We start from the raw sequence: 15280 nt of genomic DNA, 5'->3' as shown, positions 1-15280 counted from the left end.
CTCGGCCTCCCAAAGTGCTGGGATTACAGGCTTGAGCCACCGCGCCTGGCCTGTTTTCTTAATCAGGTAAAAATTTTTACCCAATTAGTGTCCAATACTTATACATTTTATTCAGTGCTTCTTCCCCATTTTGAGACAGTCTTGCTCTGTCACACAGGCTGGAGTGTAGTGGTACAATCTCAGCTCACTGCAACCTCCACCTCCCGGGTTGAAGCAATTCTCCTGACTCAGTCTCCCAAGTAGCTGGGATTACAGCTGCCTGCCACCACATCTGGCTAATTTTTGTATTTTGAGTAGAGATGGGGTTTCGCCATGTTGGTCAGGCTGGTCTTGAACTCCTAACCTCAAGTGATCTCCCCGCCTAGGCCTCCCAAAGTGCTGGGATTATAGGTGTTGAGCCACAGTGCCCGGCCATCAGTGCTTCTTAGTATAATTATTTTCTAATTTTAAATAAACATAATTAAGTTTTTTCCTCATTCTGGTATAAAGTTTTAAAATTTATTAACATGAGATAAAGCCCAAAGAGAAAAAAACACTATATGGAAAACACTGTTTAATTACTCCAATTAAGCTATTGTGGACTACTGAATAAACATACATCACTATACAATATTCTCACTACTACGAAGTAACACCTCTAAGGGGAAATACAATCCTTGATCTAGCATCAACTATTATCTTTAATTCTGAAAGTGCCTAAAGGACAAATACATTTTCTCTTGAAGAGTTAACTCATCTAGCATTTATGAAAACATGTAGATTTGAAAGATTATATTACTAGTAGACTATTCTATTTATTTATTTTTGGAGACAGAGTCTTGCTCTGTTGCCCAGGTTGGAGTGCAGTGCCACAATCTCACTGTAACCTCTGCCTCCCAAGTTCAAGTGATTCTCCTGCCTCAGCCTCCCCAGTAGCTGGGATTACAGGTGTGTGCCACCATGCCTGGCTAATTTGTTTCATATTACATTTTTAGTAGAGATGAGGTTTCACCATGTTTGCCAGGCTGGTCTCGAACTCCTGACCTCAGGTGATGCACTGGCCTTGGCCTCCCAAAGTGCTGGGATTACAGGTGTGAGCCACTGTGCCTGGCCTTTGTGGGTGTTTTGTTTTGTTGGTATTAGACTGTTTTAAAAGAGAAGTTATCTTTTAAAGATCAGAAGAAGGTGGTAGAAATGTTTCAGATTAGGGGTCTAAAAAGATATAGCAGCTAAAGTAATATAAGAGTCATGACTGGATCTTAGATTTAGGTGCGGGGGAAGGGGAGGACTCATAAAGGACATTTGGATGACTAGGGAAAAGTATATGAGGACAGTAAATCAATATTGATTTTCTTAAGTGTGTGATCATGCACGGGTATGTCCTTTGCATTACTCCATTTCGCATTGCTATAAAGACATACCCAAGACTGGGTAATTTATTTAAAAAAGGTTTCAGGCCAGGCATGGTGGCTCACGTCTGTAATCCCAGCACTTTGGGAGGGCGAGGCAGGTGAATCACCTGAGGTCAGGAGTTCAAGATCAGCCTGGCCAACATGGCAAAATCTCATCTCACTAAAAATACAAAAAAATTAGCTGGGCGTGGTGGCAAGTGCCTATAATCCTAGCTACTTGGGAGGCTGAGGGAGGAGAATTGTTTGAACCCGGGAGACAGAGCTTGCAGTAAACTGAGATTGCACCACTGCACTCCAGCCTGGGCAACAGAATGAGACTGTCTCAGAGAGAAAAAAAAGAAAAAAGAGGTTTCATTGACTCACAGTTCTACATGACTGGGGAAGCCTCAGGAAACATACAATCACAGTGGAAGGAGAAGTACATCTTACATGTGAAGGGGGAAGAGCCCCTTGTAAAACCAACAGATATTGTGAGAACTCACTATCATGAGAACAGCGTGCGGGAAACGGTCCCCATGATCCAATCACCTCCCACCGGGTACCTCCCTCAACAACTGGTGATTATATTTGAAGATGAGACTTGGGTGGGAACACAAAACCAAGCCATATCATTCCACCCCTGGCCCTTCCCAAGTCTTATGTCCACATTTCTAAACCAATCATGTCTTCCCAACAATCTCCCAAAAGTCTTAATTCATTTCAGCATAACTCAAAAGTCCACAGTCCAAAGTCTCATCTGAGACAAAGCAAATCACTTTGGCCTATGAGACTGTAAAATCAAAAGTAAGTTAGTTTCTTTCTAGATACAATGGGGTACAAGGCATTGGGTAAATGCTCTTGTCCCAAATGAAAGAAATCAGCCACAACACAGGGGTTACAGACCCCATGGAAGTCCAAAATCCAGTGGGGCAGTCATGAAATCTTAAAGCTCCAAAATGATCTCTTTTGACTCCATGTCTCATATCCAGGGCACACTGATGCAAGAAGTGGGCTCCTAAGGTCTTGGGCAACTCCATCCCTGTGGCTTTGCAGGGTATAGCCCCCTGCCCTGGCTGCTCTCACAGCTGACGTTGAGGGTATGTGACTTTTTCAGGCACACAGTGCAAGCTGTCAGTGGATCTATCATTCTTCAGTCTGGAGGCCCTCTTTTTCTTCCCTCCCCGCTTTTTTTTTTGAGGCAGTCTGACTCTGTCACTCAGGCTAGACTGCAATGGCATGATTTCGGCTCATTGCAACCTCCGCCTCCCAGGCTCAAGCAATTCTCTTGCCTTAGACTCCTTTTTGGCTGGGATTACAGGTGCGTGCCACCACACCTGGCTAATTTTGTATTTTTAGTAGAGATGGGGTTTTACCATGTTGGTCAAGCTGGTCTCGAACTCCTGACCTCACGATCCACCCTTCTTGGCCTCCCAAAGTGCTGGGATTACAGGGATGAACCATCACGCCCAGGCTTGATGGTGGCCCTTTCCTTACAGCTCCAATAGACAGTACCCCAGTGGGGACTCTGTGTGGGGGCTCCAATCCCTCAGTTTCCTTTGCACTGCTCTAGCAGAGGTTCTCCATGAGGGCTTTACCCCTGCAGCAGCTTCTGCTTAGACCTCTGGGCATTTCCATACATCCTAAGAAATCTAGGTGGAAGTTCCCAAACCTGAGTTCTTGAATTCTACGTACTAGCAGGCCCAAATATCATGTAGAAATTGCCAAGGATTGGGGCTTGGACCCTCTGAAGCAATGGCCTGAGCTGTACCTTGGCCCCTTTTCGGCACAGTTGGAATAGCTAGGAAACAGGTCAACAATTCCTAAGGCTGCACAGAGCAGGGGGACCCTGGGCCTGACCCACAAAACCATTTTTCCCTCCTAGGCCTCTGGGAGGGGCTGTCGCTAAGGTCTCTAACACACTCTGGAGACATTTTTTCGACTCTCTTGGCAATTAAGATTAACATTTGACTCCTTGTTACTTAACGAAAATTTCTGCAGCAAGCTTGAATTTCTCCCCAGAACACGGGGTTTTCTTTTCTACCACATCCTTGGGCCTGCAAATTTTCCAAACTTTTATGTTCTGCTTCTCCCACCTTTTTTTTTTTTTTTGAGTCTCATTCTGTTATCTAGGCTGGAATGCAGTGGTGCAATCACAGTTCATTGCAGCCTCTGCCTCCTGGGTTCAAGTAATTCTCCTGCCTCACCCTCCCTAGTATCTGGGATTATAGGTGCCTACCACCATGCATGGCTAATTTTTATATTTTTAGTAGAGATGTGGTTTCACCATTTGGCCAGGCTTGTTTTGAACTCCTGAACTCAGGTGATCCACCAATCTCAGGCTCCCAAAGTGTTGGGATTACAGGTTATGAGCCACTGCACCTGGCCTCTTCTTCCCTTTTAAACACAAACTCCAATTTCAGATAATCTCTCTCAAGTAAAAAGTTCCACAGATAACTAGGGCAGGGGCAAAACGGCGCCAGTCTCTTTACTTAAGCATAGCAAGAGTGACCTTTACTACAGTTCCTAGGAAGTTCATCAACTCAATCTGAGACCATATCACCTTGGGCTTCATTATCCACATAATTATCAGCATTTTGGTCAAAGCCATTCAACAAGTCTCTAAGGAAGTCCCAAACTTTGTCACATCTTCCTATCTTCTTCTGCACCCTCCAAACTGTTCCAACCTCTGTATATTACCCAACTCTAAAGCTGCTTTCACATTTTTGGGTATCTTTATAGCAGTGCCCCACTCCTGGTACCAATATACTCTATTAGTCTGTTTTCACACTGCTATAAAGACATACCTGAGGCTGGGTAATTTACAAAGAAAAGAGGCTTAATTGACTCACAATTCCACAGGGCTAGGGAGGCCTCAGGAAACTTACAGTCATGGTGGAAAGGGAAGAGGCACATTTTACATGGCAGCAGGTGAAAGTGTGTGTGAAGGAAGTGAAGGGGCAAAAGATCTCATGAGAATGCACTATCACAAGACCATCATGCGGGAATCTGCTCCCCATGATTCAATCATCCCCCACTAGGTCCCTCCCTCAACACCTGGGGATTATTATAATATAAGATGAAATTTCAGTTGGGATGCAAAGCCAAACCATATCCTTCTTGGGAAATATAAACTTAAGTGTGATGTCTGCGGCCTGCTTTAAAATGATTTGGCAAAAGGTTTATATGTGTATATGGAGAGAGATGTCTATAAAATGAGCGTCATAAAGACATTAAGTAGATGAATTTACATGTTCACTGCATAATTCTTTCAAGTTCAAAAAATCATAATATCTGTTATGTGATCTGTGATCAGTCATCTTTTTTTTTTTCTCTGAGATGGAGCCTCCCTCTTATTGCCCAGGGTGGACTGCAGTGGCACAATCTCAGCTCACTGCAATCTCTGCCTCAAGGGTTCAAGTGATTCTCCTGCCTGAGCCTCCTGAGTAGCTGAAATTACAGGCACCCACCACCATGCCCGGCTAATTTTTGTATTTTTAGTAGAGACGGGGTTTCACCATCTTGGCCAGGCTGGTCTTGAACCCTGACCTTGTGATCCACCCATGTTGGCCTCCCAAAGTGCTGTGATTACAGGCGTGAGCCACTGTGCCCAGTCGATCGGTGTTACTATTTTAATTGTCTGGAGTGCCACAAACTATGTCCATGTAAGACAGCAAACTTATTCAATAAATGTTGTTTGTGTTCTGACTGCTCCATGCCATTTCCCTCTCTCTCTTCTGGCCATTCCCCATCTCTTTCCTTCTAATCAGGCCTCTCTATTTTTTGAAACACAACATCATCGAAATTAGGCCAATGAATAACACTGAAATGGCCTCACAGTGTTCATGTGAAAGGAAGAGTCACACGTATCTCACTTTAAATCAAGAGCTGGAAATGATTAAGCTTAGTGAGAAATGCATGTCAGAGGCCAAGACAGACCAAAAGTTAAGTGTCTCTTATGCCAGTTATCTAAGTTGTGAATGCAAAGGAAAAGTTCTTGAAGGAAATGAAAAAAGTACTCTAGTGAACACATAAATGATAAGGAAGAGAAACAACCTTGTTAACCGACATGGAGAAAGTTTTAGTGATGTAGACAGAAGTTCGAATCAGGCTCACGCCTGTAATCCCAGCACTTTGGGAGGCTGAAGTGGGTGGCTCACCTAACGTCGGGAGCTCAAGACCAGCCTAGCCAACATGGTGAAACCCTGTTTCTACTAAAAGTACAAAAATTAGCCAGGCGTGGTGGCAGATACCTGTAATCCCAGCTACTTGGGAGACTGAGGCTGCAATAAGCTGAGATTGTGCCACAGCACTCCAGCCTGGGTGACAGAGCAAGGCTCCATCTCAAGAAAAAAAAAAAAGTTCAAATCAGCCACAGCACTGAGCCACTGAGCCAGATCCAGAGCAAGCTACAAAAGAAAAGGTAGAAACTAGCAGAGGCTGGTTCATGGGGTTAAGGAAATAAGCTGTCTTCATAACATAAAAATGCAAGATAAAGGCCGGGTGCGGTAGGTCACACCTGTAACCCCAGCACTTTGGGAGGCAAAGGCGGGTGGATCACCTGAGGTTGGGAGTTCGAGACCAGCCTGATGGAGAAACTCCATCTCTACTAAAAATACAAAATTAGGCAGGCATGGTGGCACATGCCTATAATCCCAGCTACTCGGGAGGATGAGGCAGGAGAATCGCCTGAACCTGGGAGGCAGAGGTTGTGGTAAGCTGAGATCATGCCATTGCACTGCAGCCTGGGCAACAAGAGCAAAACTCCATCTCAAAAAAAAAAAAAAAAGGCAAGTTTATAAAGCAGCCAATCCTAATGTAGAAGCTTCATCAAGTTAGCCAGAAGACCTAGCTAAGGCCAAAACAACTGATCTTCTTTTTTTCTCTTTGAGACTGAGTCTTGTTCTGCCACCCAGGCTGGGGTGCAGTGGTGTGATCTTGGCTCACTGCAACTTCTGCCTTCCGGGTTCAAGCTATTCTCATGTCTCAGCCTCCTGAGCAGCTGGGATTACAGGTACCCACCACCACATCCAGCTAATTTTTGTATTCTTAGTAGAGACAGGTTTCACCATGTTGGCTAGGCTGGTCTTGAACTCCTGACCTCAAGTGATCTGCCCGCCTCGGCCTCCCAAACTGTTGGGATTCTAGGTGTGAGCCACAGTGCTGGGCCTAAAACAACAGGTTTTCAAAGAATATGAAATAGCCTTCTATTGGAAGATGCCATCTGGGACTTTCATAGCTAGAAAGGAGAAGCCAATGCCTAGCTTCAAAGGACAAGCTCATTCTCTTATGATGAGCTAAAGCAGCTGGTGACTTTAATGCCAGTGTGCACTGACCATTCCGAAAATCCCATGGTTTAAGGATTATGCTTAATCGGCTGGCATAGTGGCTCACATCTATAATCCTAGCACTTTGGGAGGCTGAGGCAGGTAGAACACTTATGCCCAGGAGTTCAAGACCAGCCTGGGCAACAATGAGACCCCATCTCTACAAAAGCACAAAAAAACACTTAGGTAGGTGTGTTGACATTCATCTGTAGTTCCAGCTGCCAAGGAGACTGAGGTGGAAAGAGTCACATGAGCCTGGAAAGAAGAGGCTACAATGAGTCCAGATCGTGCCACTGCACTTTAGCTAGGGCAACAGAGAGACCCTGTCTCAAAAAAAAAAAAAAAAAAAAAATTATGCCCAATCTACTTTGCCTGTACTCTATTAAAAAACAAACAAACAAACAAACAAAGCCTGGATGACAGCATATCTTTTTTTACAACAGGGTTTACTGAATATTTTAAGTCCACTGTTAAGATCTATTGCTCAGAAAAAAAAAAAAAAAAAGATTCCTTTCAAAACATTATTGCTCACTGACAATGTTCCTAGTCACCCAAGAGCTCTGATGGAGATGTACAAAAAGATGAATGTTGTTTTCATGCCTGTTAACACAATATCCATTCTGCAGATTAAGAAGTCATATTGACTTTCAAGTTCTCTTACTTAAAAAATACATTTTGTAAGGCTACAGCTGCAACAGACAGTGACTCCTTCAATGGATCTGGGCAAAGTAACTGAAAACCTTCTGGAAAGGATTTATCATTCTAGATGGTTTCTTGAGATGGAATCTACTCCTGGTGAGGATGCTGTGAACACTGTTGAAATCACAACAAAGGATTCAGAATATTACGTGAATTTAGTTGATAAACAGGTAGCAGGTTTGAAAGAATTAACCCAGTTTTCAAAGTTCTACTGTAAGTAAAATGCTATCAAAAGGTATTGCATGTTACAGAGCAATCTTTCATGAAAGGAAGTCAATGGACATGGCAAACTTCATTGCTGTCTCATTTTAAGAAATTACCACAGCCACCCCAAACCTTTAGCAACCACCACCATGATTAAGCAGCCATCAAGACCGAGACAAGAGCATCTACCAGCAAAAAGATTATGACTCACTGAAGGCTCAGATGATGGTTCGCATTTTTTAGTAGTAAAGATTTTTAAATTAAGGTACATACACCGCTTTTTTAGCCATAATGCTATTTCACACTTAGCAGACTATAGTATAGTACAAAGATAACTTTGATATGCACTGGGAAACAAAAATATTCCTGACTTGCTTTATTGCATGGTCTGGAACCAAATCCACAATACTCCTAGGTATGCTTGTATAGCAGCCCAGCCATGCCGATTAATTCAAGTTGAAGCAAAAGTTTTTGTTTTTGTTAGAGACAAGGTCTCACTATGTTGATCAGGCTGTCCTTGAACTCCTGGGCTAAAGTGATCCTGTTGCCTTAGTCTTGCAGTCCCAGAAAACTGGGACTACAAGTACATGCCACCACATCTGGTCCAGCTCCCTATACATTTTAATGTAAGAATAACACCATTACTTAAAAAGCATAGATTACTGACAGTAAAATATATTATGAATCTAGAAGCTTAAGATACTGAAAAGCTCTATGAAGTCTATGACTTTCTAAAAGTATGACAGTACTTTGAAATAAAAACTTTACAAACAAAAGTATAAGATATTACTTTTTTTTTTTTTAGACAGAGTCTAGCTCTGTTGCCCAGGCTAGAGTGCAGTGGAACAATTTCAGCTCACTGCAACCTCTGCCTCCTGGGTTCAAGCGATTTTTGTGCCCCAACCTCCGAGTAGCTGGGACTATGGGAGCATGCCACCGTACCCAGCTATATATTTTTAGTCGAGATTTTTACCACATTGGCCAGGCTGATCTCGAACTTCTGGCCTCAGGTGATCTGCTTGCCTTGGCCTCTCAAAGTACTGGGACTACAAGCATGAGCCACTGCACCCGGCCAAAGTGAAAGACATTACTTTATGTTTTTTGTTTTTTTTTTGAGTCAGTGTTCTGATCTGTTACCCAAGCTGCAATGTGGTGGTGTAATAACTCACTGCAACCTCAAACTCCTAGGCTCAAGCAATTCTCTTCTCTCAGCCTCCTGATTAGCTAGTAGCTGGGACTACAGATGTGCACCATCACGCCTGGCTAATTTTAAAATTTTTTGTAGAGATGGGGTCTTACCATGTGGTCCAGGCTATTCTTTTTATAGATAGGTATATATAATTTTTTAAAAATAGAGAAGAGGTATCACTGTATTGACCAGGCTGGTCTTGAACTCCTGACTTCAAGTCATCCACCTATCTTGGCCTCCCAAAGTGCTGAGATTATAAGCATGATCTAGTGTGCCTGGCCTCCAGGCTGTTTTTGAACTCCTGACCTAAAACAGTCCTCTCTCCTTGGCCTTACCAAGCGCTGAGATTACAGATATGAGCCACCACGCCTGGCCTATTATTACCATTTTTGTAGGCTAATAGTTTCTTTGAATTCATCCGCAAATTCAGGTTATTCATATAATAGTTTTAAAATGAAGTGATACACACTTAAATCTTACTGGCTAAGAAAGCCTTTAATTCAGCTCTAAAATGTAAAGGAAGAGGCATTAAAAAATCCTCTTTAGCTTGTAACAGACTCGTATATGATAAATTTTATGAAAGTGAGATTTTGGAGTGAACAGAGGCATGTGTGATAAATTATTTAAGAGCTAATCCAATTTCATTTGACTGCTGTGACAAAACTTGCTCTAGATCAGTAGCTCTCAAACTTTAGTAGACTTGTGCATGGCTTAATAGGATTATGTTCTAAAGAATGTGTTGTTAGGCGATTTCATTGTTGTGTGAACATCATAGAGTGTACTTACCCAAACCTAGATGGTACAGGCTACCACACACATAGGCTATATAGCATAGCCTATTGTTCACAGGCTACAAACCTGTAGAGCAAGTTACTGTACTAAACACTATAGGCAACTACAACATAATGGTAAGCATTTGTGTATCAAAACATAGAAAAAGTACAGTAAAAATATGATATAATGTTATGGGACCACTGTTGTATATGGGGTCTGTTGTTGGCCAAAATGCTATTATGTGGCACACAGCTGTACTAACATAGGGACAATAAAAATATAGATTTTAAAATACAGATTTTTGGGTAATACTCCCAGATTTCTGGTTCAGTAGGTCTGGGATGGGTCTCAATAATCTGCATTTCTAGCAAGTTCCCAGGTGAGGTATACATTGCTGGTTTGAAAATCAGCTTGAGAACCACTGCTCTAAACCAGTAATATCACTGGTTGGAATAACAGCAATTCTTCCCTGTAGCAGGTTTAAGACATATTACATATTAACTTTTAAATTGTTTCAAAACTCATATGTATGCGGAAATTTTAAGATAAAAATAATCATTTGAGGCCGGGCGCGGTGGCTCAAGCCTGTAATCCCAGCACTTTGGGAGGCCGAGGCGGGTGGATCACGAGGTCAAGAGATCGAGACCATCCTGGTCAACATGGTGAAACCCCGTCTCTACTAAAAATACAAAAAATTAGCTGGGCATGGTGGCGTGTGCCTGTAATCCCAGCGACTCAGGAGGCTGGGGCAGGAGAATTGCCTGAACCCGGGAGGCGGAGGTTGCGGTGAGCCGAGATCGCGCCATTGCACTCCAGCCTGGGTAACAAGAGCGAAACTCCGTCTCAAAAAAAAAAAAAAAAAAAAAAAAAAATCATTTGAGCTGGACACAATATTGATCAAGAGATATTACCTGAAGTCAACTCTTCTCTGCTATCCTTAGCAAGCATAACAGCATATTCTGAAACTTCAGCTGCTTCTCTTTGTACGAGCTGACGTAAGCAAGCCAGTACTGCTCTTCTCAGTAACAAGTAGGGGCTACAAAGATTCACCTGAAAAATAACATTTGAGGAATGACAGAGCTAAAATTCTTGTTGGCACTGAGTGAGTGTAATAAATATTCATTGGACCCATTCCTGATTCTGTCCAGCACATCAGTAGGCTGGACACAATTTATGCATAAATAGGAACTTCTTACAACTATGCTAGAATACATTTCTGATTATGTAACTTAGAAACAGCGGCATAGGTAATATGTGTACTAGGTTATGCACTACTCATAAATATAAGCAAAGATCAGGGTCAGAAGGTAGAATTTATATGAGTAAACAGAAATTTAAAAGAAAGGCCGGGCGCGGTGGCTCAAGCCTGTAATCCCAGCACTTTGGGAGGCCGAGGCGGGTGGATCACAAGGTCAAGAGATCAAGACCATCCTGGTCAACATGGTGAAACCCCGTCTCTACTAAAAATACAAAAAATTAGCTGGGCATGGTGGCGCGTGCCTGTAATCCCAGCTACTCAGGAGGTTGAGGCAGGAGAATTGCCTGAACCCAGGAGGCGGAGGTTGCGGTGAGCCGAGATCGCGCCATTGCACTCCAGCCTGGGTAACATGAGTGAAACTCCGTCTCAAAAAAAAAAAAAAAAGAAAAAAAGAACTACAACATTAAGGATTTAGTTGCATTTCATACATTTGTGTTCATGCAACTATACTGTAATGTTTTATCATTCTCTAAGCAGAAATTTATACAAATCCATATAGGCAATACAGCATATTGGTTAAAATGGACATTCTAGAGTCAAAATGTCTCAGTTTGAGTCCTAGATCCACTATTTATTAGCTGTGTGACTGTGGGCAAATTATTTAACCTCTCTATAGTGCCTTAGTTTCCTCATTTGTAACACTAGCACATCTCTCAGGGTTACTGTGATATTAACACAAAGTAACATGCAAAGTGCTTACCATAGTACCTGTCAAATAGTAAATGCTCAATAAATGTTAGTTATTATTAGTGCAGTCTCTTAACAATAATATTTTAATCAGATGACATATAGAGTAAGTAGATGCATTTTCAAATAAAGGCAGAAAACATTCACCAAAAATACTCTCTAGAAACAAACATTACAGAACACCAAATTTTATATATATGCATACATATTTATGTATTAATAGAATACATATATGTACACATCTTACAGATGCAATGTAAATCTCAATAGGCTGTATCTACCCATGGCAAATGATAAGACTGGTAATATACTTCAGTTACAAGTTGAAGGTTAATGGATAAAAATTTTTAGTGATTTCATTTAAGAAATAAAGACGAGATTTTAAATTAATTTTGTACTAACTATGAAAGTAAAGATCAGTTTGGTACAGTCTACAAAATAAATATGTATATTTTGATAGTGATCTTCAAAGTAAAATTTGAGAAATAATGGCATAATTCTATAGCAATGTTTAGATTTGGCATATGTGAGAAAAATAGGACTGAAATTTTGTAAAGAGCAGAGGCTAAATTTTGGGATGAAATAAAAGGTGGTAGGAACTATTAAGAATATATAAGAAAAGTGTTGGGCGTGGTGGCTCACGTCTGTAATCCTAGCACTTTGGGAGGCTGAGGTGAGCGGATCACTTGAGGTCAGGAGTTTGAAACCAGCCTGGCCAACATGATGAAACCCTGTCTCTAATAAAAATATAAAAAAATTAGCCAGGCATGGTGGCAGGTGCCTGTAATCATAGCTACTTGGGAGGCTGAAGCAGGAAAATTGCTTCAACCTGGGAGACAGAGGGTGCAGTGAGCCAAGACTGCACCACTGCACTCCAGACTGGGCAACAGAGTGAGACACTGTCTAAATATAAATATATATATATATATATTTTATTTTTTATATACATATATGAAGAGGGCCGGGCGTGATGGCTCACACTTGAGGGAGGCCAAGGCAGGTGGATCACTTGAGGTCAGGAGTTAGAGGGTCAGGTGCAATGGCTCATGCTGAAGGAGACCAAGATGGGTGGATCACCTGAGGTCAGGAGTTCGAGACCAGCCTGGCCAACATGGTCAAACCCTGTCTCTACTAATAATACAAAAATTAGCTGAGTGTGGTGGCACATGCCTGTAATCCCAGCTACTGGGAGCCTGAGGCAGGAGAATTGCTTAAACCTGGGAGGTGGAAGTTGCAGTGAGCCAAGATCATGCCACTGCAATTTAGCCTGAGCAACAGAGTGAAACTGTGTCTCAAAATAAAAATAAAAAAAGAATATATAAGAAGAAACACATGCAAAGACAAATTCTACATTTTATCAGAAGCCAAAAAAAAAAAAAAAAAAAAACAACCAGAAAAAAAACTGTGAATATATTATCATTGAACACCTTTTTTTTTTTTTTTTTTGAGACAGGGTATCACTCTATCACCCAGGCTAGAGTGCAGGAACAGTGTTGTAAGTATGTTCTATTATACCTTCGAGCTGTACTATGAACAAAAGTGGATACAGAGGAATGCCATTTATAGAAAAGTCTCAAGGTACAATCTATTCCCATGTTTAGAAATCATATTGTTAGCAGGTTAGGATAATAGGGAAGTTAAAATATAAAAAGATTAAGTTTACTTGTGCCCAAGATTACTGTTGTATTTAAGAACAATGACAAAAAAAGCACACTGCAAGACAATTCTAAAGAAAATAAATCTACTAGTTATTTCAACTGGAGTTTCACAAGCATATGATACAAAGCAGGTGCAGCATTTATTCAGGCTAGTCAAACATGTTTTAGAAAAAGCATGCTTAGAAGTACCCTTTACTTGTTTGGTAGAAAAAAGATTGAAGGCTTTCACACAAAGCAAAATGGGAGGATTAAGGTCTCCATGTCATTCTCCAGCATTTATATTGGAAAGAGGAATAGAGTGGCTTAAGACAAACAAAGAAAGCAGGCAAAATACAGAAATTAAGTAAAACTATAACTACAATCATTTTCTGAAATTAATATATTAAATCAAGATGATACCAAATTTAGTACAAAGAGTGAGAGCACCAGCTGGAGAAGGTTAGGAAGGATTTGCTTATACTGGTATCAAATAAACACCACGAAACATGCTACACATATTGGACTTAGCATTAATGGTTCGCTTAAACAAAGAGATGCAGAAGAAAACAAACATCTACAACCAAAAAATGACACAAGAAAATAGCACCACAAAACTCAAAAAAAGGTAGGAATCAAGGGTCAGGGACCTACCAACACAGAATTATCCAACAAGATCTCCTGCACAAAAACAAATGACACACCAGTCATGACAAAACCAAAAGATATAGGATGACTTTGACAACAGTCAGCTAAGCATTAAAATATAAATCTTGATAGTTATCATTCAAATTGGCTTAGCTTCAGCTTAAAAATTTGCCACAAATATTTTATTTTCCAACTTAACAAAATGAGTTAAGCCAAGTTCTTGAAAATAGTCAACTCAAGAACTCCAAGATGTAGACATATAATTTTAAAATGTACATGTGATTAATTTTAGGTTTTCCTTTGGAATCTATGACTAAGCCTCAGTATCAAACCAAATTAAGTACACGTAAGTATGAGAGGAGTGATCTGGATTGCATTCACATGAACAGGTGTCCAACAAGAGGCAAAGTTAATGGTTTACCTCATCAGAAGGTAATTATAGTTTAACTCTTAGAAGCCAAGTTTTAAAACTAAGAGTATTCAGAATTGCAAGTGTAGCTAAGGCCAAGTTCAGAATGAAAGTCAAAGAGCATGCAGTTAGAAGAAAATACTTTCCAGTAAGACTTTTGCCTAATGATGAAATGCAATTTCCTTACTTTGGTGAATACTCTAAAATATAATAAATTCAACCTAATAAATTCAGAATAAATTACTAATTGCTATCACTATGTCAATTTAGTGTCTCAATATTTTGGTTAGTAATTTATTCTATATGATTGTGTATTAAGAAATCATTTTACACCTTGAATATGATGAGTTAACATGAGTAAGATTTGTAACTGTTACTTCAGATTTTCTCACTTGCTCTGGATGTACCCAAAAGAAAAGTCTGATAATATAATAATCTCTTTTTCATATGTAACTTTTTTGATGCCTATTTGTTTTTCCTGCAGTAATATGTACCCTTTTATGATTTGGGAAAGAAAAAAAGTTAATGAGTTTGATCAGATTTTATTTATTTATATTTTTGAGACAGCTCCATTGCCCAGGCTGGAGTATAGTGATGCAATCATGGCTCGCTGTTGCCTCAACCTCCTGGGTTCAAGTGATCCTCCCACCTCAGCTTCCCAAGTAGCTGGGACTACATGGTGCGCACCACCATGACTGGATAATTTTCTTTAAATTTTTTGTAGAGACAAGCTCTTACTATGTCCCCCAGGCTGGTCTCGAACATCTGGGCTCAAATGATCCTTCCACTTTGGCCTCCCAAAGTGCTGGAATTAAGGTGTGAGCCACTGTGCCCAGCTTATCAGATCTTAATTATCATGAATTAATGGGTTAGTCTTGCTCTTCATTTATCAATAAACTTTAGTTAATAAAATAATTCATGTATCAGGTAAAGAAAATTTAAAGGTAATTAATGGAAACCTATAAGAGGAAAAAATAGCAGTATCACTAAATTTAAATGGAGAATAAAAGATCAACATGCAAAGGAGTGAAAACTTTTTCAATAACTAGTTTTAGTAATGGTTCTTCAAATATAAAAATTAATA

General features: G+C 40.6%; 1 protein-coding gene across 1 annotated transcript in view; it reads right to left on the bottom strand.

Annotated features, from left to right (window-relative positions):
- HEATR5A (HEAT repeat containing 5A) overlaps positions 1 to 15280 on the bottom strand; it is a 126464-nt gene that overhangs the window by 32165 nt on the left and 79019 nt on the right. The window contains exon 22 of the mRNA XM_032242668.1: positions 10461 to 10610. Within this exon, the coding sequence (XP_032098559.1) occupies positions 10461 to 10610 (150 nt within the window). The remainder of the gene's footprint in view (positions 1 to 10460; positions 10611 to 15280) is intronic.

This window comes from Sapajus apella, unplaced genomic scaffold, assembly GCF_009761245.1.
Source record: "Sapajus apella isolate SASKATOON/1434 unplaced genomic scaffold, GSC_monkey_1.0 scaffold50, whole genome shotgun sequence".
Classification (NCBI taxonomy): Eukaryota; Metazoa; Chordata; class Mammalia; order Primates; family Cebidae; genus Sapajus; species Sapajus apella.
Note: the sequence above shows the minus strand (reverse complement) of the source record. Positions and strands in the feature narration are given on the sequence as shown.